General features: G+C 46.4%; 1 protein-coding gene across 9 annotated transcripts in view; it reads left to right on the forward strand.

Annotated features, from left to right (window-relative positions):
* The window catches only part of tbc1d19 (TBC1 domain family, member 19), a 198,269-nt gene that overhangs the window by 136,284 nt on the left and 34,764 nt on the right, over window positions 1–27,221 (forward strand). For all 9 annotated transcript variants that reach the window (XM_085968188.1, XM_085968140.1, XM_085968160.1 and 6 more), the window contains 3 exons: window positions 13,851–13,935; window positions 14,782–14,826; window positions 15,149–15,181. In XM_085968188.1, the coding sequence (XP_085824314.1) occupies window positions 13,851–13,935; window positions 14,782–14,826; window positions 15,149–15,181 (163 nt within the window). The remainder of the gene's footprint in view (window positions 1–13,850; window positions 13,936–14,781; window positions 14,827–15,148; window positions 15,182–27,221) is intronic.

The raw sequence follows: 27,221 nt of genomic DNA on the forward strand, positions 1-27,221 counted from the left end.
AGATTTTGCAAAGTTTAGTACAATCCATATTAGTATTGGAGTTGTAGTTCATATTCACCCCTAGTTCATTGTCACCCCTAGAAATGAACAAGAATTAACACCTAACTTTATCTATCATGCTAATTTTATTGTACCCCAAACCCACCTTATGTGTATTTATGTTGTGATAGGGATAGTGGTAATTTGTTTAGCAGATGTCTGTATCTGAAGAAGAATCTCAGATTTAGGTGTGAGATAAGCTGTAATGAACTCATAGACTGAAGATGCGTGCAAGCAGTGAACCGTAGAGCTATGCTTGTCTCTTACCTCATCTAAAGCTCAATATCTTCGTGCAACTTAGATGCAAATGCGAGCTGCATAAAACAGATGGCTGGGTTATGTAGTCTTGCCTCTGCTGAATATGATGGTTGAAGGAATTTCACATGCATAACTATAAAATCAGCCCCGGAGATTGAACGAAATTCAACACCGACCGGAAGGGCTGAATGGTCCCGTCCTGTACTATAATTTCTATGTTTCTATGACTGCTGGGTTAATAATCTTATTCTATGGGTGTTTTCCTAGTATAAATAGTTCGATCAGTTCCCAGGCTAGTCGTAATTCATAATCTTAGTTGCAATTAATGGAGCTGCTTTTCATCAGTGATTTCAAGAGTGGTCAAGAGGCAAGAAGTACATTGAATAAAAAGTACTAACCCAGATTCTCCTTTCCTTTCAAATACAAAATATGAAATGAAAAATAAGCTGAAGCAAATAAAATAAGTCGGACAACAACAGGAAAGAATAATTCAAAGCAATAAGCATATATGCATGTGTATTATAAAATAGGATATTCAGTGCTAATGGCAGGAAGTAGATTAAAATGGTCTAAATTTGTTTTATACATTTACCTTATCAGAATCAACTAGATTGGCTAGTTGGCTTTTTCTGATGCGAGCCATCGTGATTTTTTTTTAAAGTAACAATTATTTCAAAATGCAACAATTATTTAAAGGTGGGAAATCAACAATATTTCTAATGAAATAAATTATTCCAGTAATACTAAACAACTGTTTAAGATGATAATGGGTTGGAGGTTGTTACAAGTTACAAAACTAAATATGATGACCACTCAAGCCTTGGAAATGAAACTCTGTCAATTTTGAAACAATATAGCAAACTTTAAGATTGAGTTATAACTTTAAAGCACTATCCAAGCCAGTTTTTTATTTCATTTTTTTACTGATATATAGCACCTCTACTTGTGGGGTTTGGTTACATTTCTTCTTCCATGACATCCAGTTTTGCTGTCAAGATCTCATTAGTATACAACATGATAGGTGAGACAGAGTAGATTTTTTTCCTGTATTGCTACTGGTGCTCACTTGCTTACTTGTCTTTCTTCATCTGTCTGTTTGTTTCTCTGCCTACCTATCTTATTTATTTTTCTTATATGTCCGTCTAAATGGTCAAGCTTTCTGATTTATTTAGTAGAAATAGCAAACCAATTAGTTTTCTCCTCCATTTCCCCCTTTCCTTACTAAGCTCATTTCTCTAAGACTCATCCCCTCCTCACCACAGAACTCGGTGTTGGCTTGTCAATATTGTCAATAGCTCCCTTTCCTCAGGCTATGTCTCCCTGCCCTTCACAACTGCTGTCATCAACCCTGCCTTAACAAGCCAACCATCAATTGCTCTGTTTTCTCCAAAGACCAGACTATCCTCAACTTCCCTCCCTGTGAGATCTTCAAAAATGTTGCTGTCCCCTAACTCCATGCTTATCCCATCATTCCCTGTTCAAATTCCTTCAGTACAGTTTCCACAGCATCAAGACAGCCTTGGTTAATGACGTAATCTTTAAGTGGTGCACTATTCCTCCTCGTCAACCGTGACTCAGTGGCAGCAATCTTTCTTCGGAGTCAGAGGTCATGGGTTCAAACCTCACTTCAGAGACTTGACCACATAATCTAGGCTGATTCTTTAGTCCAGTACTTCGGGGTACTGCACTAAGGGAGTGCTGTCTTTTGGATGAGATGTTAAATGAAGCCCGATCTGCCTCTGTTACTCCCATAAGATCTACTAGCAGTGCCCAATCCATTGAAATCTCGTGCAGGCTCATACATCTGCTTTCTGATTGGTTCAGAAAAAACAGCCAACCAGGTAATAGGAGAACAAGGCCACCATTACAGTATGCCTCTTAAATCTAAAAATGGAGAAAAATTAGTTATCTGTAAATTACCACTGTAATTACCTTGTACGCTGACGACACCCAGCTCTACCTCACTACCTCTTCTCTCGACCCCTCCACGGTCTCTAAATTGTCAGACTACTTGTCTGACATACAGTTCTGGATGAGCAAAAATGTTCTCCAATTAAATATTCGGAAGGCCGAAGCCATTGTTTTCGGTCCCTGCCACAAACTCCGTTCCCTAACCACTGACTCCATCCCTCTCCCTAACATCTGTCTGAGGCTGAACCACACTGTTCGCAACCTTGGTGTCATATTTGACCCTGAAATAAGCTTCCGACCACATATCCGCAGCATAACAAAGACCGCCTACTTCCACCTCCGTAACATCACCTGTCTCCGCCCTTGCCTCAGCTCATCCACTGCTGAAATCCTCATCCAAGCCTTTTGTTACCTCTAGACTTGACTATTCCAACGCATTCCTGGCTGGCCTCCCACATTTCACCCTACGTAAACTTGAGGTCATCCAAGCCTCGGCTGTCCGTGTCCTAACTCGAACCAATTCCCGTTCGCCCATCTCCCCTGTGTTCGCTGACCTACATTAGCTCCCGGTTAAGCAGCGCCTCGATTTCAAAATTCTCATCCTTATTTTCAAACCCCTCCATGGCCTCGCCCCTTCCTATATCTGTAATCTCCTGCAGCCCCACAACCCCCAGAGATAGCTGCGCTCCTCTAATTCTGGCCCCTTGAACATCCCTGATTATAATCGCTGAACCTTTGGTGGCCGGGCCTTCTGTTGCCTCGGCCCTAAGCTCTGGAATTCCCTGCCTAAACCTCTCCGCCTCGCTACCTACCTTTCCTCCTTTAAGATGCCCCTTAAAACCTACCTCTTTGACCAAGCTTTTGGTCACTTGCCCTAATTTTTCCTTATGTGGCTTGGTGTCAAACTTTTTGTCTTACAATACTCCTGTGCAGCGCCTTGGGACATTTCACTGTGTTAAATACAAGTTGTTGTTGTAATGTGGCTGGCAGATTCCTGACCTTGTGATTAGCAGTACCATGTAACACCAGATACATTCCATCTTCTCTATTGTTTGAACTTTAGGCCTCCTGTTTGGGCCTCAGCCCTTGCTTGTCAGTTGCCCCCGCCCAATCTCCCAAACCTCCACTCCTTACAGCTTCCATTCTTTTACAAGTCTTGATGCTTGGTCGTCACTCACTCACCATCTTGTCTCAATCCTGTGGCTTTGCACTCCTGTGCCTCAGCTTCTCTGCCCACAAACAATTGATTTAAGTAAGATTGTACTACTGGCCATGATTTGCTTGGTTTGCTACTGTCACTGGGAGGTCGATTTAACGACAAGTTCGATGTCCTTTAAGATGACATTAGTTGCGATCTAAGATCACGTAACAGGGTGGTCCGCGAGAAGGCTGTCAACATCCACTATCAGGTCCGCATGTCAAATCTGTTGATGTCAAGCTGAATTCTACTATGAGAATTATCACTGGTACATTTTTATCGACACCGACACCTTGGCTGCCCGTGCTTGCAAACATCGCACCACCACACCTACGCCGCAAATATGCAGTCTGCAGAGAATATAACCGCTACACCAGCAAAGACATGTTGATCCAGGCCGACTTGAACAACCTACCACCAACCCGCCTCAAATCTAGAAGGCCATTTTGGACCGTTACCGAAGCCCTTCAGCGATCTCCCCTCAGCCTTGATGACCGATGGCAAAATGCTTGGAGGAACTGACGTATGGAATGGATTCCTTTTAGAGGACCCCGCAGTACAACCTGAAGGATCAAACCTTCCTCGCAAACGGTGGACAACCATCAACTGCCTCAGAACTGGCCATGGTAGATGCTGCCACCTTCTCCATAGATGAAAGTTCAAAACATCCCCATCATACGACTGTGGAGCTCCTAATCAGACCCTGGAGCACATCATTGAGCACTGTCCTCAGAGGAAATTCGCAGGCAGCCGACAAGATATCCACGCTGTTACACCGGAAGCTTTGACCTGGATACCTGACTTGGATATTGACATTTGATTTGCTTTGCTACTACCATACGAGAGAAGAAGGAGAAGACTGACCTCGGTGGGTCCATGGCGGGTGATGTCTGTGGCGGGTCGCGACCCCGCTGCTGGCTCCATCCCGCTGTGTAAAATGACATTCCGTTAATTGGGCTTGTTAAGTCCGCCCAGCACATTACCCGGCCCAATTAGAGGAAGCGGATCTGGTGACGTCATTTCACGACGTGTCATCAGCCAGTTTCCTTAAAGGGACCATGGACGCATTTGTCTTGACACTTGTGCCGTCGGTGTTCTACAACATTGAAGTGCTGCAAACACTGACAATGACTGCACAAAAGCACAGGGCTGCACCCAGGCTCTCCCATGACTCCCTGCATATGCTTATGGAGGGAGTCACAGCACGCAGGGAGGTCCTCTTCCCTTCCCATGGGCGGAAGAGACCTCCCCAGGAGATCAACACAGCTTGGTTGCGCATTGCAAAGGAGGGCACAAGCATGGATGTGATCAGGAGGACCTGGGTGCAGTACCACAAATGTTTCAATGATCTCAGTAGATCACGAAATGTTAGTACAAAGCCACACTCAACCTCATCCTGCTGTGCCTCTCATCACATCCCCATTACTCTGCCTTCCCTACCCTACTCCTACACATCCTTACTCACACCAACTTATCTTGCACCTCCACCCATCCCTCTCTATCTATATTATCACATCCCCATCTCACTAGCCACCACTCACACTCATCCTAGTGCAATCATACCAACTAACAACATCCAAGGGTAGCCACTTGGGTGTTTTATGCAATGTTCATGTAAAATTTCTGTTAATGTGGTGTCAAACATTGAAACCTTTATTTTCAAAACTTTGCGTTCTTGGACAGATTTGCACCTTTGGCAGTGGCTTAGTGAGTTGCAGTGAATGGTGAGACATAACGGTACCCTCCGCAACGGTGATGAGTGTGAAAGGAATGGCTTGGGCATTGTAGGGATGCTTTATGGTGTTGGTGTGGGGTGGTGCCAACCTGGCGCATCATGTGGCAGCCAGGGTGTACAGCGTCAAGTGAAGTAAATCTGGCCATGGTGAGGCCAGCCCTGGCATCCCAGGCAGCAATGTGGTCGGGTGCTGATGCCCTGTGTCCTGTGCAGCCTCAGGTAATTGCGGAGAAGGTTGGTATTGTTGTTGGTGTGCCTGGTGGTGATGGTGTTGGGGCTGATTGTGGTGGGATTCTGAAGACCAAAGTGGAAGAGTATAAAGGGCACCCATGTTGATGGAATAGATGGCAGGTGAAGTAGAGATGACAGAAGCATTCTGTCAATGGTGAGAGAGTTCTTCCAATGAGGTGAGAGTGGTTGGAAAGTGGAAAGCTGGAAATGGAGTGAGAAAAAGCTTCTGCCTGAGGAAAGTGAATATCAGTCAGGTGGGAGCTTTTCCTGTACATTTGAAGCTGTCAAGTAATCAGCTGGAGCAGTGGGGATCCTGTGGTCATGAAGTTAAAAGACAAAAGATAAGTGAATAAAAGCTGTTAAGCAACTGGCAACTAAATGCTAATCATTTTAATTAGTTTCCCCCACCACTGAGCAGACCCAACATTGGGAAAGGCGCGTGACGGTTGGTTCACAGCAGGGTCCTGACCTGCCGTGGAAAAAAAACACTTTCCCACCCAATGCACCACCGATCCTGCCCGCTAACTCCCTGGAGAATTCCGGTCCAGCCACTGTCTTTTTTTTATGTATGACAATTTTTTTCAACTTTATTCTTTCTCTGCTGATCAGCTTTCCCATTGGAGTTAATTGTGATTTAATACCAACAATTTCCCATAGTGCATTTTCCTACGATCATTCTTGCTACTGACTTTTTGCTGCGTGGCTTTACACTATATAACTGGAAGGAAGTGGGGCAAATATGGTGTGTGTTAGATTGCAATTTTTTTGGAAACTTACTGAAGAATGTGCTTCTGTTTTACTGAGAATAGGTGCTTCTAAAATATTACCAGAAAGACAATTTTGGAAATGGATATGTTGGTGATTTTATAAAGTCTTCAATAACTCTAAAACTAATTGGTGAGATTGTACAATAAAACTAAAGCCGAGAAAAACACTGTCCATAAAATCGCAGACTAATCTGCAATTTGAACACCATCAGAAGTCTGACTGCTATTCGTCACTGGAAAGTCATTCTGCCAATGGCTGCAATACCACTTTTCTTTAATCAGTTACATTATTTGATAATTTAAAAACAAATTGTACTATGATTTAAGAAAGCTGTCAATTGGCCATGATATAAATTGAGTTAACCTAATGTTAACAATTACTTTTAACTTAAAAAGTAACTATGGCCAATATTAGAACATTTTTTTCAAAGTCATTTTTATAGAAGGAAAATAAATTGTAATTAACTGCTTTGTGAAATTAATCATTGCTTCCTGGACCTAATAATTAGTCACAAGCTTTTACCAATTTAATTTTCAATTTGCTGGGTTGTATTTTGTCTTCAACTATGCACTTACCTTCGAATATCTCAAGTTTTCATGGTGACTTAATAGTACTCTAAAACATTTTGTAGCTAAGGAGGCAGTGGTAGAGAATCTTACAGGAGCAATGGCCCTTGTGATCTCTGGTGAAAACTTTAGCTTTCTCGACATTAATTTGATTGTAGCACTGTCAAAGGGGGTTTCCAGCATTTGGCAGCAGTGATGACATCAAGCTGGCTAAACAGCCAATCACATTGAAGAATTCTTTCAGACAACAAACCAGGAAATAAAAAGCAACTTTTATGATTCAGTTTTTAAATTTTTGAGAGTGAAATAAAGATTGGGAAATACACATGGGATTAAGGTAGAAGCTGAAATATCATAAACAAACTAAAAAATAAAGATTTTTTTTATCATAATGAAGAAATTTGACACTCCACAAATATAAAATTAAATTTTCAGGGCCAGAACGGTTGTTCAGCAGTCAGTATGCCATTAAAAAGCCAGTTACACCTCATTGGCCAAGGCTTGACTTTTTATGGGGTTTTGAACAGCGATATTCAGCAGAAAAGGGGAAGTTTTTGTCGGTTCAAATGATTTCAGTGATTGCCAGCTCTGGGGAGTTCCACAGTGCAAACTGTGGCAGAGCAGGGATTGAATGACTGCAACTTCAGGATTTCCGCTATTATCTGCACATGCGCTAAATCTTGAAGTTACGGTCAGTTTCAGAGGAGTAATGATGGCGAAGGCTGACCGTTTCGCTGTCATTACCGCTGCAAAATCCAGGCCAATAAGTTCTAAATGCATTAATCTATTTATTTTTTACTTACTGCTATGTATGCTGAGTAATGTTCAGGAAAACATCAAGAAAACATGGAACATGTGAAAGTATAAAGCACAGGAAGAATCTAAACTTGACCAGTGAGAGTTGCCTTCTAACTGAAAAAACCTTAATTTCAAATTATCAAAGGCCACCAAAAGCCACTCAACATAGATCATAATGACCTTGGGAGCTGTGATAACTTTTTAACCCTCTGGTAGAGAAAAAGGACATTGTGATTTGGAACATTCCAATTTCAGCATTGACAAGTGAAACTAAAATGCAGTCTAGAATGAAGAAGATGGGACACAAAACATTACTGTTGATCCTCAGGAATGGCTTCCCGGTTGGGCATGTGTATTCACATCTTATATCAATGCTGATTTAAAGAGCACTGAGGCTAAACGAACCACTCAGAATAGATTAAAAGTAATAGATCACACCTTTAACGAATTATTTTTAAGGGGGTAAATATAATGCACAAGGGCTACCTAATTGATATAATTTATTTGGCTGTGCTTGTAACAAATATAAAATAATTTGGAGTTTTATCTTTGGGGTTAAATTAGTTAACAAACCAACACATTTGAGAAAAATATAGGAAAATAGAGATCTTTTTAGACAAAAATGTTTATTGCATACAAATTTGCTGTTTTTGATCACATAATTACAAGTTTGTCAAGAAAAAAAATTAAGTATCATCAAATTATTACTCTTTGGTTTTTATATTTATTGTAATAACTTTGATCAGAGGATCCCAGAAAGTGTAGGCAGTAAGCACCAAAACGATGAAGGGCCCCGAAATTCCTATGCTTGGTGCCGCAGTTAAGGCCGGTTTCTGTCGACTTTTGGTGTGGGTCGTACTGGTTGCCATCTTGGGAAGGGTGAAAACGCGACCGTTACCTGCGTGCAGCAGAAGAATTCAAATGAGGCAGTTTGGGACGTCAATCAGTGTGTAATGCCGATTTGACACACAACCTGCCATTTTGAACGTCACCCTCTCCTAAACATGCACAGCTGAACGTGCGTTAAGCTGCACGAGGGACCCCAACAGCGCTACTTAAAGGGATGCAATGCAACTTTAAGATAAGTTGCTTTTTGGTTTTATACAGGTTCCTGTAAAATTTATTTAATTAGTTCCTTGGTACAAGACGTTGGGAAAGTGTGTAATGAGTGCTGCTGGACATTGGGAAGGCGTTGGCTCTTCAAGGAAGGCCTCTGACTACAGCACTTGCTCCCAGTCATGGGGGCTTCACTTGCAGCCACCTTGAACTGCAGCATGACAGGGAGATGAAGCAGAGGCAGCAAAGACGAGCTACTTAAGGAGGGCTCTTGGCAGGAGGCATTACCTACCTAGAGTCCTCGGGGAGCACATCTACCTGCACTTAAGCAAGGAGCAGTGTATTCGGAGGCTCCGCTTCACCAAGGAGATGGTCACAAAACTCTGCTACTTCTTGGAACCAGACCTGCAGCCTCAGAGCAGGGCAATGACGGCGCTGCTAGTGAGCCTCAAGGTGACCGTGGCCCTGAACATTTTCGCCAGCGGATTCTTCCAGGCTGGAACAGACGACATAGCTAACATCTCGCAGTTCGTCGCGTCCATCGCTGTATCTGGGAGGTCACAGAGGCTCTGTGCTCCAGCAGAGGGGACTTCAATGTCTTCTCTCTGAACAGGGAGAAGCAGGAGGAGCGCGCACATCACTTTGCCAGGGTATCGGGCGCCATCGACTGCACACACATGACTTTGCGGGCACCGCATATCATTCCTGAGATGTACCACAACGGCTACTACTTTCTTAATGTGCAGTTGGTGTGCGACCACACCCAGCACATCATGATGGTAACTGCCCGGTATCCTGGCAGCAGTCATCCTGCGCCAGTCCGCTGTGCCAACAATCTTCCAGCCACCACGTCAAACCCAAAGGTGGCTGCTCAGAGACATCGGCAATACGCTCTACACTTGGCTGATGACTCCCCTCCGCAAACCCACCATTCGTGGCCAGCACTCATATAATGACAGCCGTGTTGCCACGAGGAAACTCATCGAGCAGACCATCGGGGTTCTAAAGCAACGGTTCCGCTGCCTTGACTACTCGGGAGGAGCTCTCCAGTACTCTCCCAAGCGAGTGGTGGTCTGCTGCATCCTCCACAACTTGGCCATCATGAAGCCGCAGCCCTTGCCACCACGGGTTCCGCGACCACCTCGGAAGAGGAGGAGGAGGAAGGGAGGAGGCAGCCTGCAAATCCCCATTCCGGGTGGGCTGCCTGTGAGCGCATCATCATCATCAGCCTCCGGTTCCACTGAATGAAACCCCAGATCCCCGTAGCTTAACACTTCCCCACCTTACCATCCCTCTGTCACAGAACATCACCGCGTCTTCTGGGCACAATGCTGAAATGAAAGCCACCAGAAAACAAACATTCCAAACATAATTTATAAATGAATTCCAGTAAAACATTGCAAAGTCAACTAATCACCCTTGTGCATTCCCTTGGTGTCTGTCTTTCGTGTTGCTTTGCCTATTTTCGTGCTTCTATGCAGTGCTACCCCAGTGGCTGCAGCATGGCTGGTGGAAGGCTGCTGACTTTGAGGTGGACATTGCAGATGGCCTTGCAGGCGACCTCGAACAGCTCTGGGCTTAGAAGGCCTGGCTGTAGATTGCACCACCTCGGCATGGGCAGCAGCAAGTCTGGGCTGGCTGACTGACAGAAAACTGCAGTGGCACTGGCAAGTGGCAGGGGTGGGAGTGTGAATGCTGTCATCCTGAGACGGGACAGCAGGTTTTTGCTCCATGGAGCCACTGCCACACTCCCGGGGCAGTGCCTCAGCATTCCTAGCCATCTGTTGGAGAACAGATTGCTGGACTGCTGAGAGACCCTTCAAGCCTCTTTCCACACTTGTAAACCCAGCCACGATGGCAGAGCTTCCACTGCAGCACTCAGATGTTGGGTCACTTCTGCTTGTGCTGCAATGGAATCTGCAACATCTCCCATTACACCTAGCATCATGGTTGGGTCCAGAAGTTCTCTAATGGAGTTGCCCATCACTTCCATCCTGGAAATCATGGGTTCCAAGCTCTATGGAATGGCCTGTGCAATGTTGCAGCCGGACTCCACCATGATCCTTGACAGTGACAAGAGACTCTCTGGCAGGCCTGCCATTGCACCAAGCATTTCTGTGCGCATGCCCATCACCCTTCTTCTGAAGGCCGCCCATTGAAGTCCTCATCTGAGTCCTGTGACGCAGAACTCGATTGCGACCTCGCCCTCCGTGGAGCTGGCACCTGTACTATTCTTTCGCCCTGGCCTGGCTGGAGCCAACTCGTGCCTGGTGACTCGCCTCGTGCAGATCCCGCCCCTACACTACCCTCTAAAGTATGTGCAGTGCCATTTTCTGAGCTGGTGCCTGAGTGTGTCAGATTGAGTGATGGTGCCTCTTCTCCATCTCTCTCCTCCTGTACTTCTGGCTGAAGAGGTTGGGCTGCTGGTAGTTCTTTGGTATCTGAAAGGAGAAAGGCACAAGGATCGGGTTGTGGTAAGGGTCGGGGGGTGGGGGGGGGGAAGCGAGATGTTCCTGCATACACCATTAGTAGCTTGTAATAGAAGAGATTGTTGGATGAGGGGGAAGTGGGATGTGAGAAGAAAGGATTAGGTGTGAGCATACCATCATCATCAATGGCAACCTCCTCCCACTGCCTTCTGACGGTGTGTCTCGAAGGCCGTCTGCCCGCCCCCCCCCCCCCCCCCCCCCCCTGCGGATAGAGGACATGTCTCCTTCTATAGACCCTCTGGACCAATGCCTCCTGTGCTGAATCAGAGAAGTGCCTTGCCCTTTCTCTCTCCTGTTCTGCCATTGCTGCAGCTGCAATGACAACGCGGTACTTCTGCAACAAAGCACCTCCCTTTTAAAAAGTGCAGATAGCTTTTCACTCTGCAGACAAACTTTAATTGGCGAGCAGACTGCACCGGATATTGGGTGCCCTGTTGAACGCTGAGCCAAGCAGCAGCGCCTTTAGCGCTGGGTTCAGCTCTGCAATCATGCTAATGAGCAGGAAGCACAAATTTTGCGTGCTGTCTGCACTACACGCAACAGGTTGGGCAGATCGCGCATCACTATCCCTGCGCCCATTTTCACGCCTAATTCAATTTCCCAGTACTTTTTTTCCCCAGCTACAATATTGGGATCTTCAGGTCTGGAGGACTTCTGAATGCTCTTTTTGGACAGCAACCAGAAGGCCCTGAACCTGGCGGCTATTACTGCTGCTGCAGGCCACTTTTTCTCCCACTTCTAGGTGCAAGCCCCTGCCAAGAACCAGTGCTTCCCTGGGGAAACATCAAGCCAATGCATATGATCTGAATTTGGAAATATGGACAGGTTCAGGTCAGCCATTTCAGGTGTGCTCCAAATAACCCTGGGGAGAAGGAGGAGGAAATTTCAGCTCCATTAAATGCATCGAATTGCAAGCCATTACATTTATTTATAACTAGAATTTGTCAGCTGATGTTGAGAATAAACTTGAATGTTTTTGTAGCTTAAAAACATAATTTGCAACTTTTTATGATGTTTGATAATTGTGACATTATAATCCAGTATATATCTTTTTGACTTTGTTGGAATTTATGCACATAAATTCTCATCCTTGTTTTCAAATCCCTCTGGCTGCGCCCTTCCCTATCTCAGTAAGCTCCTCCAGCCGTACGAGTCAGTAAGCTCCTCCAGCCGTACGAGATCTTTGCGCTCCTCCAATTCTGGCCTCTTGTGCATCCCTGTTTTAATCACTGCACCATTGGCAGCTGTGCTTTCAGCTGCCTACGCCCTAAACTCTGGAATTCCCTCGTTCAACCTCTCTGCCTCTTGTTCCTCCTTTTAAGATGCTCTTTAAAACCTACCTCTTTGACCAGGCTCTGCCCTAATATTTCCTTATGTGGCTTGGTGTCAAATTTTGTTTGATAACGCTCCTGTGAAGTGCCTTGGGATGTTTTACTATGTTAAAGGTGCTATATAAATGCAAGTTGGAAGTATATAAATGGAAAAATGAACTGGCAGTTCCCTAAGTTGATAGATCTGACCAAATAACAAGTACTAAAATTGAGTATATGGGAATAAAGTTTTCAGCTTTCATTAGGGTAGAAAGCAGGACTGAAAGCAAGATGGACTTGATACAGTTTAAGGTGTTTTGGTATGTAATTATGTCTGAAAAGGTAATTATGCCTGAAAAGGTAAAACTTTTTAATCCACTGAAAATATTATTGATCTCCACTTCATTGATAGAGTGGCTGCAACAGGCTGTTCGGTTTATGATTTTCTCTGTTGTGGCTGAAAGGACGACTCACTTTTAACACAATCTGGGCAAATTCAATGCAAGTATAGGCAGGCTTGAGCTGGGAACATGGAGAAATTGTGTTATCATATCTTGCGAGGTTAGCCCTTCCTACTGATTTTAATATACTCCTTGTGGCAAGTGCAACAAGTACAGGAAGGCACATGATCGGACAGGAAATACAGCATGGCAGTAGTTCTTCAAGGACTGCTGCCTGTAATTAGAAGGGAGATTTTTTTGGGGCCAAATAACTAACTTTATTAAATGTATCAGATGAAATAATATCTGGAAGGAGAAATGTGAGGAAAACTTCATCTTCTGATAATGACTCTTCGAGGTCCTGATGCAAGAGGCACAGTAAAGGAGGAACTGAATGGCTCCTTCCTGTGAAAGTAGAAGTGTAAGCTGCATAGCTGGAGGTTTTTGAGAGAATGAAATGTAAGTGTACCTACAGTTGTACATCTTGGCTCTGAATTTCTTTGGGGATGGTGTTGTATCTGCGAGGAATTCCCAGCAGGTTGAGGCTGGAATTGGGGCAGAACCCAGTAACACAAGGTTGCTGTTCTGAAAAGCAGGGCACAGGAATTTCTTCTGTCTTAGCCTTAGTCCAACTCATGTCCTGAGGCCCCATCTGATGTGATGTTAATGAAGAAAAACTGTTGGAATGTCACAATTTGTGGCAGTAAAGTGATTATGCTAACAGCACAAAATGAATCTCTGCTACTTAGCTGAGCCACCTATCAAAAGACCTCCAATTTACCAGATCTGGAAATTGATCCTGCACGAGTAGAGGTGTTAGTCCTCCAATTATTCGGAGATTCCAGAGAGAGAAACACTGCCCACTTACATTCTCTGAGTTAGATGGAACTTTCCCAGGATATGTAGTAATAAATTACATTCAATTAATGAGAAAAATTACATTGAAGGTAGGTAATCTTTTTCTCGGCTACAGTAAGAAATCAGTATTTCTAACCCATGTAGGTTATTATTATAACATTTAAGGCTTATATGCTCCCCTGTTGATTCCTAGGTGCTGCTATGCTTTTCTCGAGACACACTAGTTCTTGATCATTTCAGCTACAGCAGTGCTTCTCCCCCCAAGTCATATATCAGAGGTAAGAAAATCTGCTTCACGTGTGTATCCACTGAAAACCTTAGCAAGACTAGCATCAGTCCTGTGTTCCAGTTTATATATTGGAGCTTTCAATTAGGTTTCAAAAGGAAGTGTCTCACTATGCAGACTTTAGTTGCTATCTATATACCAAAGTACGTCCAAAACACACACATGAAACACTGTGGCTAGCAGTCTCGCCTCTGAATCAGAAGGTTGTGGGTTGAAATCCCACTCCAGGGACTTGAGTACAAAAATCTAGGCTGACACTCCAGTGCAGTGCTGAGGGAGTGCTGCACTGTCAGAGGTGTGCTGTCCTTCAGATGAGACATTAAACCGAGGCCCCGTCTGCGCTCTCAGGTGGACATAAAAGATCCCATGGCACTATTTTGAAGAAGAGCAGGGGAGTTATCCCTGGTGTTCTGGCCAATCTTTATCCCTCAATCAACATAACAAAAACAGATTATCTGGTCATTATCACATTGCTGTTTCTGGGAGCTTGCTGTGCGCAATTTGGCTGCCGCGTTTCCTACATTACAACAGTGACTACACTCCAAAGTACTTTGTTGGCTGTAAAGTGCTTTGAGACGTTCAGTGGTCGTGAAAGGTGCTATATAAATGCAAGTCTTTCTTTTTCAAACAGTAAGTAAAGTTAAAATAATTTAATACTCAACTATAATCAGGATCTGTCACAAGCCTGTCAATGTTTGTATCAGAAATTGGTTTAATTTTTGCATGGTGAAAAATATTAAGTTATTTGTGACTGACTAAGAACTGTAACTAAGAATATTATGATGTAACAGAAAAGCATATTTTCTATCCACATTCTTGCACTTGTGCTTTTTGATAGGGAAACTTGCATTAGAGGATTATGCTGTTGTGTACCCTCCAAATGGTAAGTGTGATGGAAGGATTTCCTCTAATGGCAGATGTAATATTTACTGATTACAATATGTGGGTTTTGGAGTTTCCCATTATTCTTTTTGTTTCATGTGTGTGTGGTTTACCAAGGCTATCTTTCACATTGTTGAGTAGATGTCAATTATTTGCTAATTCTTTATTATTCTTTATATATCTAAACTGAAAATCACAGTTAATGCCAATATACTCACTTTTTGTGCTTAATAAGTAATTTGAAAGCCAAAAAGCAGTTATGACTCCATAAAACAAAGATCCATTGTTGGTCATATTAAACTGAATTTACTTGTTCTGCACAGGGGTAATTCCATTCCATGGATTTGCAATGTACGGTAAGTAATGTTTGTCTTCTAAAAAATGTTTTAAAAGTCAGTAGCGGTTGGAATAGGTGTTTACCACACTGTTTGATTATTTGCAATTGACAGTGTTCATGTTTCCGTCCTACCCCTTTCCTCAATACGCTACAAGCTCGGCTTCTGCACTTTATTCGTTGTCCCAATTTCTCTACATATTGCATTTTTGTTAAGAGACCTCCTATAATTGTTATTTTAACAATCAGTGCTCTATGGGGATGTGACTTAATGTTACATGTCCATGTTTATATATTGTGATCAATTTTCATCATTTATAGTGTTTGAAATGGGAGAGAGTTAGAACTAAAAGTACCTCAAATGAAAACTGTTTTTTCCAATTTGTTAAGCACAGAAAATGCTGGGTTTCATTTAGCAGGTCAGCCTCCTAATTAAAGCCAACATTCATTAGGAAGGAATAGCGAATTCATCAATTTAAAATTTTCATTGAGTGAGGAGCGAGGTTAGGAGAAATTTCTTCAGAGGGTTGCCAGAACACGGAATGCTTTTCCGCAGGGAGTGGTTGAGGTGGAGACCATTGCATCTTTTAAGGAAAAATAAGATAAATATGTGAAGCAGATGAAAATACATGGCTGTGGGGAGAACACAGGGCAGTAGGATTAGTTTTGGATTGCTCTAGCAAAGAACCAGAATAAACTCAATGAATGGGCCCAAATAAAAACAGAAAATGCTGGAAATACTCAGCAGGTTAGGCAGCATCTGTGGAGAGAGAAACAGATTTAACGTTTCAGGTCGATGACCCTTCGTCAATGAATGGGCTCCTGTGGTTCTATGATTCAAGGTAGGGCAATAAAGGAGCATCGTCACTGACCAAGTACAGAAAGCTAATATGATAGAATGATAAAACTTACAGCTCCACATACAATTAGGCAAGCACTTTCAACCCCTAAGACTGAGGACTGGATTTTCCCAGCTGAGGCGGCGGGAGAGGTAGTTGACGGGTTCCGGTCCTGCTCCATGCTGCAGCCGCTCTGCTGAAGCAGTTTTCCGTTGATTGGGCTTGTTAAGCCCTCGGTGCGTGTTACCTGGCCCAATCACTAGGTGCAAGTTTGTTCAGCTCCTCTGATGACGCGTTTGCTGCCGTTGTATTTAAGGGGGCCGTGTCCCCATTTGTTCTCCCTTCTACTTCCATACTCCTGAGTGCTGCTTGATTGCAAAATGACTGCACAGAGACAGAGGGCTGCTCCACGCTTCAGCGTTGACTCCCTCCATGTTCTTGTGGAGGGAGTCAGAGGACGCAGGGAGTCTCTGTACCCTGGGAATGGAAGGAGGAGACCTCCTCGCCAGACCAAGGCAGCCTGGCTGCAAATAGCTGAGGAGGTCACTGCAAGATTTGTTGTTGCTCGCACCTGGGTGCAATGCAGGAAGAGATTTAATGATCTACTTTCAGGAAAAGTGAGTATAAAAGCACACTTACCTTAATTCTGCTGTGCCTGTCTCACATTCCCATCACTCTGCATTGCCATCCCGACTCCTGCACATCCTAACTCACCCCAACATCCCTTGCACCATCACCCATCCCTGTTTTCCTATCTACAGAATCATATCCCCATCTTACTGTGCACCCCTCGCACTTGCCTTCAACATTATGCAATGACGACAACTAACAACTCAAAAGGAGACAACTTGGTATTGGCACCCCACTCCATCATAGTCTCCCTCTAAACATCTATTCTATCCATTCTTCACACTCATTCCATCACTCTCACTAAAACTGCACTTCTTTCCCTCATTGCAGGAAAAGAGAGCCCACAATAAGAGGGAGAGGGAGAGAACAGGAGGAGGTGCACCATCGCTGGCTGAGCTCACCCACGCTGAGGAGGCAGCTCTGGACATCGTAGGAGTAGTTGACCAGCCTGAAGTGGGGGACGGAGAGAGGGGCTCATTAGAACAACCTGGTGACAGAATTATTTTCCAGACATCTTATTTTGCAACCATGAGTGACTTGATTGGGATCTGATGTGAATAAAAATTGAATGCTCATCATGTGCACAATGGGATGTGTCTGCAATCTACATATCACATGTCTAACTCATGTCTTTACTCTCCCACAGGACCATCAAGAGCCCGGCCCCCCACTATCCAGGAGGAAGAGCAGGAGCACTCCTCAGAGGCTGCTCCAGCCTCTGAGGGAGCAGCGTCAGCAGAAATGAGCGCACCCAGCACCAGCGCAGAGATGCACACCTCGGTGGGTCCTATGCGAGATAGAGTAGTGTTGTCACCTGGTGTGTCACAAGTGAGCAAGGTCAGATGGTGGAGACAGGGACAGCAGTGGAGATGCCTCGTTGGAGGCCACAGGAGTCTCCTAGCTCTGCTGAGCTGCGTGCAGACGCTGAGCCTTGGGGGCCATCCAGGATGAGGGAGATCCTGGAGCTTCAGGAACAAGTTCAGGAGACTCTGACAGAGTTTGCAACCACGGTGACTGCGAGTGTGCAGAGAATTGAGGAGTCCATCTCAAATATGAGCAACGCCATGGCGCACGCACTGGCAACAGTAGGTTCTGCCATGGAAAGGATGGCAACCTCCATGGAGGACATAAATCACCAGACTCAGGAGAACATGGTAACACTTCTAAATAGATGGTCATCTGTGTAGGATAGATGGGCATCTATTGAGGAGAGAAACCAAAGGTTCATGGACGTTGTTGTTATGCAGAATGTCAGCACAGAAATGGGTCCTCATGGCCCCACTGATGTGCAGCAAGGCGCTCTCCAGCTACTTGCTAGCAGAGAAGTGCGGGTGGCCCATGAGAGGGATGATGGTGGGAGGCGACATGGAAATGGGGGCTCCTTTCCAAGTGCTCCAACTTCCCCACCCCCACCCCCCCCCACCTTGCCAACCCCTCAGTCAGAACTCCATATGCCTCCCCGAACAGTGATGGCCGAGTTTGTCCCTGCACAGCTGCAGGAGGAGCAGACTTTGGCGGGCCCTCAAAGGCTCCAAAACCCAGAGGACGACCGCCAAAGGGGTCTAAGCAGACGCAGAAGGGAAGTGAGCAGCCTGCCTCTACATCTGGTGAAGTCACAGGGGTAGCACCACGTAGAAGCACACATCAAAGAAAGCTCACACATAAATAGTCACTAGGGTAGTCACCAAGGTGATTTGCTATAAATGAATGTTAAGTTTAAGTTCTTTTATTTTATTGTAATAAAGTAATGTTTTGTGAATGATTGATGATGTTGCCATATGTTTGGTCACAAATTGAGGTGGCACAGACAAGGGTAAGGGTGCCTTTATTGTCCAGCAATGGTGGTGACAGTGCGAGGATTGAACAGTTCATTGTAAGATGCTCTATGGTGTTGCAGTGAGGTAATGCCAAACTCCAAACTCTTGGCCTGAACACTTCCCTCTGCAACTGGACCCTGGACTTCCTAACAAACAGACCCCAGTCTGTCAAATTAGGTAACCACACCTCCCCCCCCCCCCCGACCCTGAACACGGGGGCCCCACAAGGATGTGTGCTGAGCCCCCTCCTCTACTCCCTCTTCACCCACGACTGTGTGGCTGTTAATGGTTCCAACACCATCATCAAGTTTGCAGATGACACCACGGTAGTAGGCCAGATCACCAACAACGATGAGTCAGCCTACAGGGAGGAGGTCCAGCATCTCGTGAAGTGGTGCGCCGACAACAACCTGACCCTTAACACCAAGAAAACAAAGGAAATAATCGTGGACTTCAGGAAGTCCAAAGGCGGAAGCCACACCCCCATCCACATCAATGGGGCGGAGGTGGAAAGGGTGGCCAGCTTTAAGTTCCTCGGAGTCCACATCACGGAAGACCTCTCCTGGTCCCTCAACACCTCCTCTCTGGTGAAGAAGGCCCAGCAGCGCCTATATTTCTTGAGGAGGCTGAAGGGATGTAATCTGTCACCCCCGATCCTCTCTAACTTCTACCGCTGCACTATAGAGAGCATCCTGACAAACTGTATCACGGTATGGTACGGCAGCTGTAGCTCCCATGACCGGAAAGCCCTGCAGCGGGTAGTCAAAACTGCCCAACGCATTACCGGCACCCGGCTACCGACCATAGAACATATATACCAGAAACGCTGCCTACGGAGGGCACGGTCCATCATCAAAGACCCTACCCACCCCAGCCACAGTCTGTTCGCCCTCCTACCATCTGGAAGACGCTACAGATGCATTCGCACCCGTACGACCAGATTTAGGAACAGCTTCTTTCCCAGGGCTGTCATCCTACTGAACTCCACAAATAAACACTAAAGCCTGCACATCTGCCGATGCACTTTATTATGGTCATATTTATGCTAATATATATGTACAAATGTATGTTGAAATGTTTAAGTGTCCTAATCCAAATTGTACACTCTCGGGAGCCGCAAGCCTACATTTCGTTGTACTACACTTGTGCATTAACAATGACAATAAAAGTTGATTTGATTTTGATTTGATTTGATTCATGTGTATGTGGCAGCCACATGTCTGTGCTGCATAAAGTTAAGTGAATCTGACATTGATTAGGCCATCCCTGGCATCACGGGCAACAATGTGCTCGCATGCTGGTTGCACTGGGTCAGCCACCCCCTCCAGGTCTTCCTCCTCTGAAGAGGCTGTGTGCTCTGTGCCGCCTTCCTCATGCAACGCTAATCCTTGCTGCAGTACGATGTTGTGCAGGGCACAGCAGACAACGAGACCCTGGCTGGTGCGTACTGAAGGGCTCCACCAGATCTGTCCAGGCATCTGAAGCGCATTTTGAGCAACCCTATTGTTTGCTCTATGAAATTTCTGGTGGAAATGTAGCTTTGATTGTAATGCTCCTCAGACTCGTTTGAGGGCCTCCTCAACAGTGTCATTAACCACGTCTTCAGGGGATAGCCCTTGTCTTCAAGGAGCCAGCCGGAAAGTTCGTTTGGTGGTGCAAAAAGCTGAGGGACAGTGGACTGACGCAGGATGTAAGAGTCATGGCAGCTGCCAGTGAATCTCATGCACGCATGCATGATGCTCTTCCTGTGGTTGCAGACCAGCTGCATGTTAAGGGAGTGGAAGCCCTTGCAGTTTACAAATGCTGCTGGGCTCTGATGGGGTGCCCTGATGGCCACATGTGTGCAGTCGATGACGCCCTGCACCCATGGGAAACCAGACAGATTGACAAAGCCGAGCGCCCGCTCGGTAACACTGGCTTCATCAGTGGAAAAGTGGATGTAATTTGCAGACTTGCCAAAGCGGGCATCGGTGACCTGTGTGATGCATCTGTAGGCAGCCGACTGGGAGATGCCGCTAATATCTGCTGCTGATCCCTGGAAGGAGCCTGACGCAAAGAAGTTGAGGGCGGTGGTGACTTTGACCGCCACTGGTAAGGTGTGCCCACCCGCTCCTCTGGGCTGCAGATCTTGATCAAGCATTGTGCAAATGTCTGCGACTACCTCTCGCGAAAGTCTCAGCCTCCTTTGGCACTGCTGCTCAGTCATGTTGAGGAAGCTCATCCTCTGCCTGTAAACCCTGTGTTGGGGGTATCTCCTGTGGTGTGGTGCAGCCCTGCCCTGTGCATCAGGTGGTTGAGGAGAAGGTTGGCGCTCTTGTTGGTGCTGCTGGTGTGGATGATCATCTTCCGATTCTGAGGACCAGGGTGAGCGGGTATAAATCGTTCCCATTCTGCTGTTATATATGACAGTTGAGAATGAGATGGTAGAAGCAATCAGTCAATGGGGAGAGAGGTTATTCCAAGGAGGTCACAGTGCATATAGAGTTTACAATACACACTTACAGCCTCGATACTAATTAAATGTGTCTTCACAATCCTGAAATCGGCAACTTCTGACATTGCAAACTGAACAGATGTGAAAGGTTAGATTTTATACTGCAGTTGGGATCTATTCAGCTCGATTGACCTCCCGACGTACTTATCTGACGTGATCTCTGAACGACGTGCACCCCATTGAAAATGTGGGAAAATAGAAAAAGGCTGGCAAAATAGTTTTTAACAAGCAGTTAAGTATCCTAAATGCCTCCCCCGCCGCTTGGTGTCGGGTTTGTTCTGAAATCGCAGAGCCGACGCTTTGGAAACTTACATGGAGGCGGGTTCGCAGCGGGTTCCCAACTCGCCGTCAATCATTGCGATTTTGACAACGGACCCACCTCCGAACCCGCCCTCTGAGCGCCAGCAAAATCACGGCCTGAATGTCTAACCCTCTCCCATTACAAAGACTGACCCTTTTAAATTGTTCACACTTCAAATCAGATGATATTTTGCTCCAGCTTTACTGACTCATAGCTTCAGTTTGATTTGGATCCTCAACAGCATGCACTTCCTTGATGTGCCAAATAACTGCCTGAATCCATGAGGTTAAAGCTTAAAACTAAAGGCTTTTATTAAGTAAGAACATGGCATCAAGTTAACACAGGGCAACCATCATTCATCACCGACCCAGCCCTTGGTAGAACATTCCAGAAGAGGGGCGAGGCTAGGGAGGAGCATTAGTGGTTACACCGGTAGAACATTCCAGACATTAACAAGTACAACAACAACAGACAATACAAATGCCAGAACACAGAGTTATTTCATCACATTCCTCAACGTAGAAAACGTTGCAAGGCGCTTCATGGAAGCATTGGGGAGAAAAGAACACCTTGCCAGAAAGAGAGATTTAGGCATGGCTGGCATTACAGAGAGTTTTAAAGGAGGAGCCAGAAGTGGAAAGGCAGGTTTGGGGAGAGATTTTAAGAGCGTGAGAGACTGACCGCCATTTGTTAAGTGAAGAAAAGGGAGAATGCACAAAAGGCCAGAATCAGAAACAGACCGTTCGGGGTGGGTGGGGTAGGAGATTGTAATCCTAGAGGAAATTACAGAGATAGGGAGGGGCGAGACCAGGGAGAATTGTAAACACAAGGAGCCAATGCAGATCTACAAGGGCAGGGGTAATTGGTGAGCAGGATTTGGTACGGGACAGGATTTGTGGCAGAGATTTAGATGAGCTGAAGTTTATGGAGATTGGTGAATGGGAGTCTGGCCACAAGAGCAATGAAATATTTAAGTCTGGAGGTGAAAAAAGGCATGGCTAAGGGTTTCAAGAGCAAATGGGGTGAAGTGGGGGCTGAGGCCAATGATGTTAGCATTGAAAGTAGGTGGCCATTGAATTGGAGATGGACTCTTGAGGTTGAACAGGAATGCAAAATTGTGAATACTCTGGTTCGGCTTGAGACAGTTACCGGGGAGATTGGTGGAGTTAGTGGCAAGGCAACAAGTCTATGGTGGGGGCCAAGCGTCTGGACAATGACTACAACAACAAGTGTTTGTATAGTGCCTTTAACATAGTAAAACATCCCAAGGCGCTTCACAGGAGCATTGTAAAACAAAATTTGACACTGAGCCACATAAAGAGATATTAGGCTAGATGACCAAAAGCTTGGTCAAAGAGGTAGGTTTTAAGGAGCGTCTTCAAGGAGGATGACCCCAAGGGAAACATACAGATGCGGAAGAGAAGGGGCCGTTGGTAATTTTTCAGTTTGGCGAGGCTATCCCGTCATGAGCCTCTCCATTGTGTGCCATGAAATTGCTGGATTTACACCTTTAATATGAATTAAACTTGCCACAGCCAATAAGGGCCAGTAATTCATGTCGTAGGGCCCTGTTAATTACGTGTTTTATGGTCTTGACATGACACTCAACCTTGGAGACCTAGAAAGGGAACAGTGAAATTGTGGTGTCTCACTCTTGCAGGTTCCTAGAGGCTTTTAAAATTTTACAATTTTTTCCTTTCTGTCTCTCTTAATTCACTTTCTTTCCCTCCTTATTTCTCTTTCTGTATCTAATTTGACTATAATTCACCCTATTTCCTCCTCCATCATTTGCTCTGTTTCTTTCTCTAGCCATAAATTTAATTGGCTAAGAAAATAGACCATTGGACCTGACATTCATGAGATCAAAAATGCCCCATTGCCGTTACCCCACCGCTATTAATTTGCATTTGCAGCACAAAAATAAAATGATCTGAAGGGCGAGATTAGAAAATCCAATTTACAGCATTCGCTAACGATTTCTGGCTAATGTGTACTAAAAAGCAAATTTAACTTATTTAATCATTGTAAACCAGTGACCCTGACAACATATTGTATGTTAAATGGGATAAAACAGCATATCCTCTAAATCATCATGATCAACTCCTCAGCTGATCTGCTTAGTATTGTTATTTTTATTTGGCTGTTGGTGGAGTGTATATATGAAATTTCTCACTGACAGTATAAAAGTACTGCACATAGTTCTTTGAATAAATGAAATGCTGGGTTGCCAGGAAGTTGGGCAAGAATCTATTACAATATTTTATATTGGGATGGTGCTTTGTCCGCTTCTTTTCCAGCATAAAATGTAATGGTCATTTCCAACAGCCATATTTCAAATCAAATATTTTGCACTTGATCCAGCTGTAAAAATGTTAATGTTGGTGGTTCCTCTGGAAAAATGGCAACAATTGAAAAGGATTTTAGTGTAACTACAGATAGTTGATTTTCTGAAGAGCTGCCACTAGGCAATGCCATCAGACTGGTCAAAGATTGACAATTGAATAACTAAGTAATCATTAGGCTATACCCCAAAACTTTGATGAATGGACTTTTGCACTTTTCTGGTGCAACTTTTATTTTTGATATTTTTTGAGGAGAAAATAAAAGTTCAATTTTTCAGATTGGAAAGTCTCATGATGAAACAGAGGCAGATGTTTAGAAGTAAGAAGGAGAAACCAAGAAATGAAAAGTAGAAAGATTAAAGAGTAGGACAGTCAAAAAAAGAAACATGGCAGGTGGAAAAGCAATGAAAAAAGGATGTCCAACAAGATTGAGACGAGACTAAACAAAAAAGACGAAGAAAAAGCAAAAGTTGATGGCTGATATAAGAAAACATTGTTTTTTTCTCTAACTTCCATGTTAGTTAGTTGTCCACATGGAATTTCAAGCGCAAGTCACTCTGTTCAAATCAAGTTTCGCGATCTTTTGCACTAGTTTAAAAAGCATTGCGTTGGAAGCCAGCCCCGCCCACAAAACTGTGTAGCATCCCCAGATTGAATTAATGAGCATGGCGAGATTCCGCTAATTGTGCCCGTTTGTGGGCCTTCGAGGAGGCTCTTAAAATTATGCTCTTTTTATTAGGCTAATGGGCACCTTTTAAAAGCTTATAAATATTTTTAAAATATTTAATTTACTAAGAAACTGACTACCATACATCAATGAAAATCTATCTATCTATATATATATATATATAAACGGATCGATCTGTCTGTCTATCTGTCTGTCCTCATGTGTGCGTCTGTCCGGCTATGCGCTCGAAAGTTATAGAGCGTACCTACGCGTGCGTTACGTCGAAAGAAAGCTTACCATTCCGAAACGGTCGTAAGCGTATTTACGTTTCGGCCGGACAAAAATCACGCCCGCAGTATCCGAAAAACGTTCAACATTCCACTCATTAGCATCTCATTATCCGCTCATTAGCGATAGAGTGACCTCGAGGTCGACCAATCGTACGCCGGGTTCCTGGCGCGTGCGGCCGGGCCCTCCTACGGTCGAGTGACGGGACGATTGACCAATCCTACGCTTTGGTGACCTGACGGTCGACCAATCGGTGCGTGTGTGGGCGGGCCTTATCGTTCTGAACCGAGGTGAGTCGCCGCCATCTTGCTTCCAAACTTTTCCTTTTTCCCGCTTTCTGCGTCTTTAAAAAAACGTTGCTTTTAAAACACATTGTTTTTTAAAAAAGTTAATTACTTTCTAAATCTTTTATCTAATCTCATTAATTTTCTTACCTTTCCCCGTTTTTCCAGGTTGGCCTCGAAGCCTCGGCCTCTCCTCCACACCCACGCCCGAGCTAGGCACCTCCCGGCCCCAGTCAACAAGCGGCCCCCGATCGCCGCCATCTTTGTGAAGGCTGGAGGGGCGAGCTTCAGCCGAGCGCTGCTACCTTAGTAAAGGGTGCGCGCGCAGCAGGAGCAGCTGAGACGCGGCGTCTCTCTCTGTTCCCCGCTCGGCTCGGGCTGGGGGGCGGGGGGCTCTCGGGAGTGTTGATCTCGGGTGGGGCTTGGAGAGCGGGAAGGGCTACCCCGGCAACCGGGCCCGCCGGCCGTCTCTCTCAGCCGCAATCGGCGCTCTTCAAGCCAGCTCGGGAGGGCGGGGCCATGTCAGTGCGTAGGGCGGCACGGAGCTCCGTGGAGCCATCGCCGGCGCTGGGCTCGGGTGCTTTGTGGCCTGCGGCCGAACAGCGGCTGCGGACCTCGAGCTGACCGGGGCGCTGGACTCGGCTGGGCCATGTCTTTGCGGGTGTTCGCCTCGGCCAACGGCATCAGGGTGACGGCCGAGGCCGCCAAAAGCGTCCAAGGGAACGCGTTCATCCAGGTGCCGAGGCCCGGGCCCCGGGGCGGAAAGAGGGATTGGAGCGGGGGATGAGGGCTCGGGCAGGGGGGGGGGAGGAGGGGGAGAGGGGGGAAGGGGGTAGGGAGGTGGTGAGAGAGAGGGAGGAGAGGAGGGGGAGAGGGGAGGAGGGGACAGGGAGGGAGGAGAGGGGGGGGGAAGAGGTAGGAGGTAGGGGGGGAGGTAGGAGGGGGAGGGGGGGAAGTAGGAGTGGGGGAGGTAGGAGGGGGAGGGGGGAGGTGGGGGGGAGGTAGGAGAGGGAGGGGGGGAAGTAGGAGGGGGGAGGTAGGAGGGGGAGGGGGGAAGAGGTAGGAGGGGGAGAGGGGAAGAGGTAGGAGGGGGAGGGGGGAAGAGGTAGGAAGGGGAGGGGGGGAAGAGGTAGGAGGGGGAGGGGGGGAAGAGGTAGGAGGGGGAGGGGGGGAAGAGGTAGGAGGGGGAGGGGGGGAAGAGGTAGGAGGGGGAGGGGGGGGAAGAGGTAGGAGGGGGAGGGGGGAAGAGGTAGGAGGGGGAGGGGGGGGAAGAGGTAGGAGGGGGAGGGGGGGAAGAGGTAGGAGGGGGAGGGGGGAAGAGGTAGGAGGGGGAGGGGGGAAGAGGTAGGAGGGGGAGGGGGGGAAGAGGTAGGAGGGGGAGGGGGGGAAGAGGTAGGAGGGGGAGGGGGGGGAAGAGGTAGGAGGGGGAGGGGGGGGAAGAGGTAGGAGGGGGAGGGGGGGAAGAGGTAGGAGGGGGAGGGGGGGGAAGAGGTAGGAGGGGGGGAAGAGGTAGGAGGGGGAGGGGGGGAAGAGGGGGGAGGGGGGGAAGAGGTAGGAGGGGGGAAGAGGGAGGGGGAAGAGGTAGGAGGGGGGAGGGGGGGAAGAGGTGGGGGGGGAGGGGGGAAGGGGGGGGAAGAGGTAGGAGGGGGAGGGGGGGAAGAGGTAGGAGGGGGAGGGGGAAGAGGTGGGGGGGAAGAGGGAGGAGGAGGAGGGGGCGGGGAAGAGGGGGGAGGGGGGGAAGAGGGAGGAAGAGGTGGGGGGGTGGAGGAAGAGGTGGGAGGGGGGCGGGGAAGAGGTAGGAGGGAGTCGGCGTTTCATCAATTAGGGGCATTTCCTAATTAAGAAAAAGTCACAGAAACGGATACAGATTTATTGGCATCATTCGAACAACCAGCAAAGATTCAACATCAAACTATGTCTGAGTTTCTGCTTCACACAGGCGGTCAGAAGCTGCAACGTAAGACTTCAAGCATTACTAACTACACCCTGGATCCCAAATATTAACCAGAATTATATTCAATGTTAGAAGTATTTTAAACTACATAAAATTTAAATGTGGAACAAGTAACAGTATTTTGAAATTATTAAATCGCAGATTAAAAGCCTTAAGAAAGTGGCTCCTGATTCCTCTGGTCAGAGGGCAGCTGGCTTCATTGTCCTATAACACAGTCATCGCAATATAACCCACGGTCACCGCGGCTGGGCTCTAAGTCCAAGCCCTTCCCCGCGGTCTCAACCGTCCCGCCGACCTCACAAAATGGCAGCCGCCCTTCACCCACCGGGCTCTGAGTCCAGCCCCTTCCCTCTCACCTTCCCCCTCTCTGTCTCTCTCTCCTTCCCTTTCTCTCCTTCCCGCCCTCTCTCCTTCCCCCCAGTCTCTCTCTCGCTCTCTCCTTCCCC

The sequence above is a fragment of the Somniosus microcephalus genome, chromosome 2 (assembly GCF_052327205.1).
Source record: "Somniosus microcephalus isolate GS21.2 chromosome 2, FLI_Smic_1.0, whole genome shotgun sequence".
In the NCBI taxonomy this organism is placed as follows: Eukaryota; Metazoa; Chordata; class Chondrichthyes; order Squaliformes; family Somniosidae; genus Somniosus; species Somniosus microcephalus.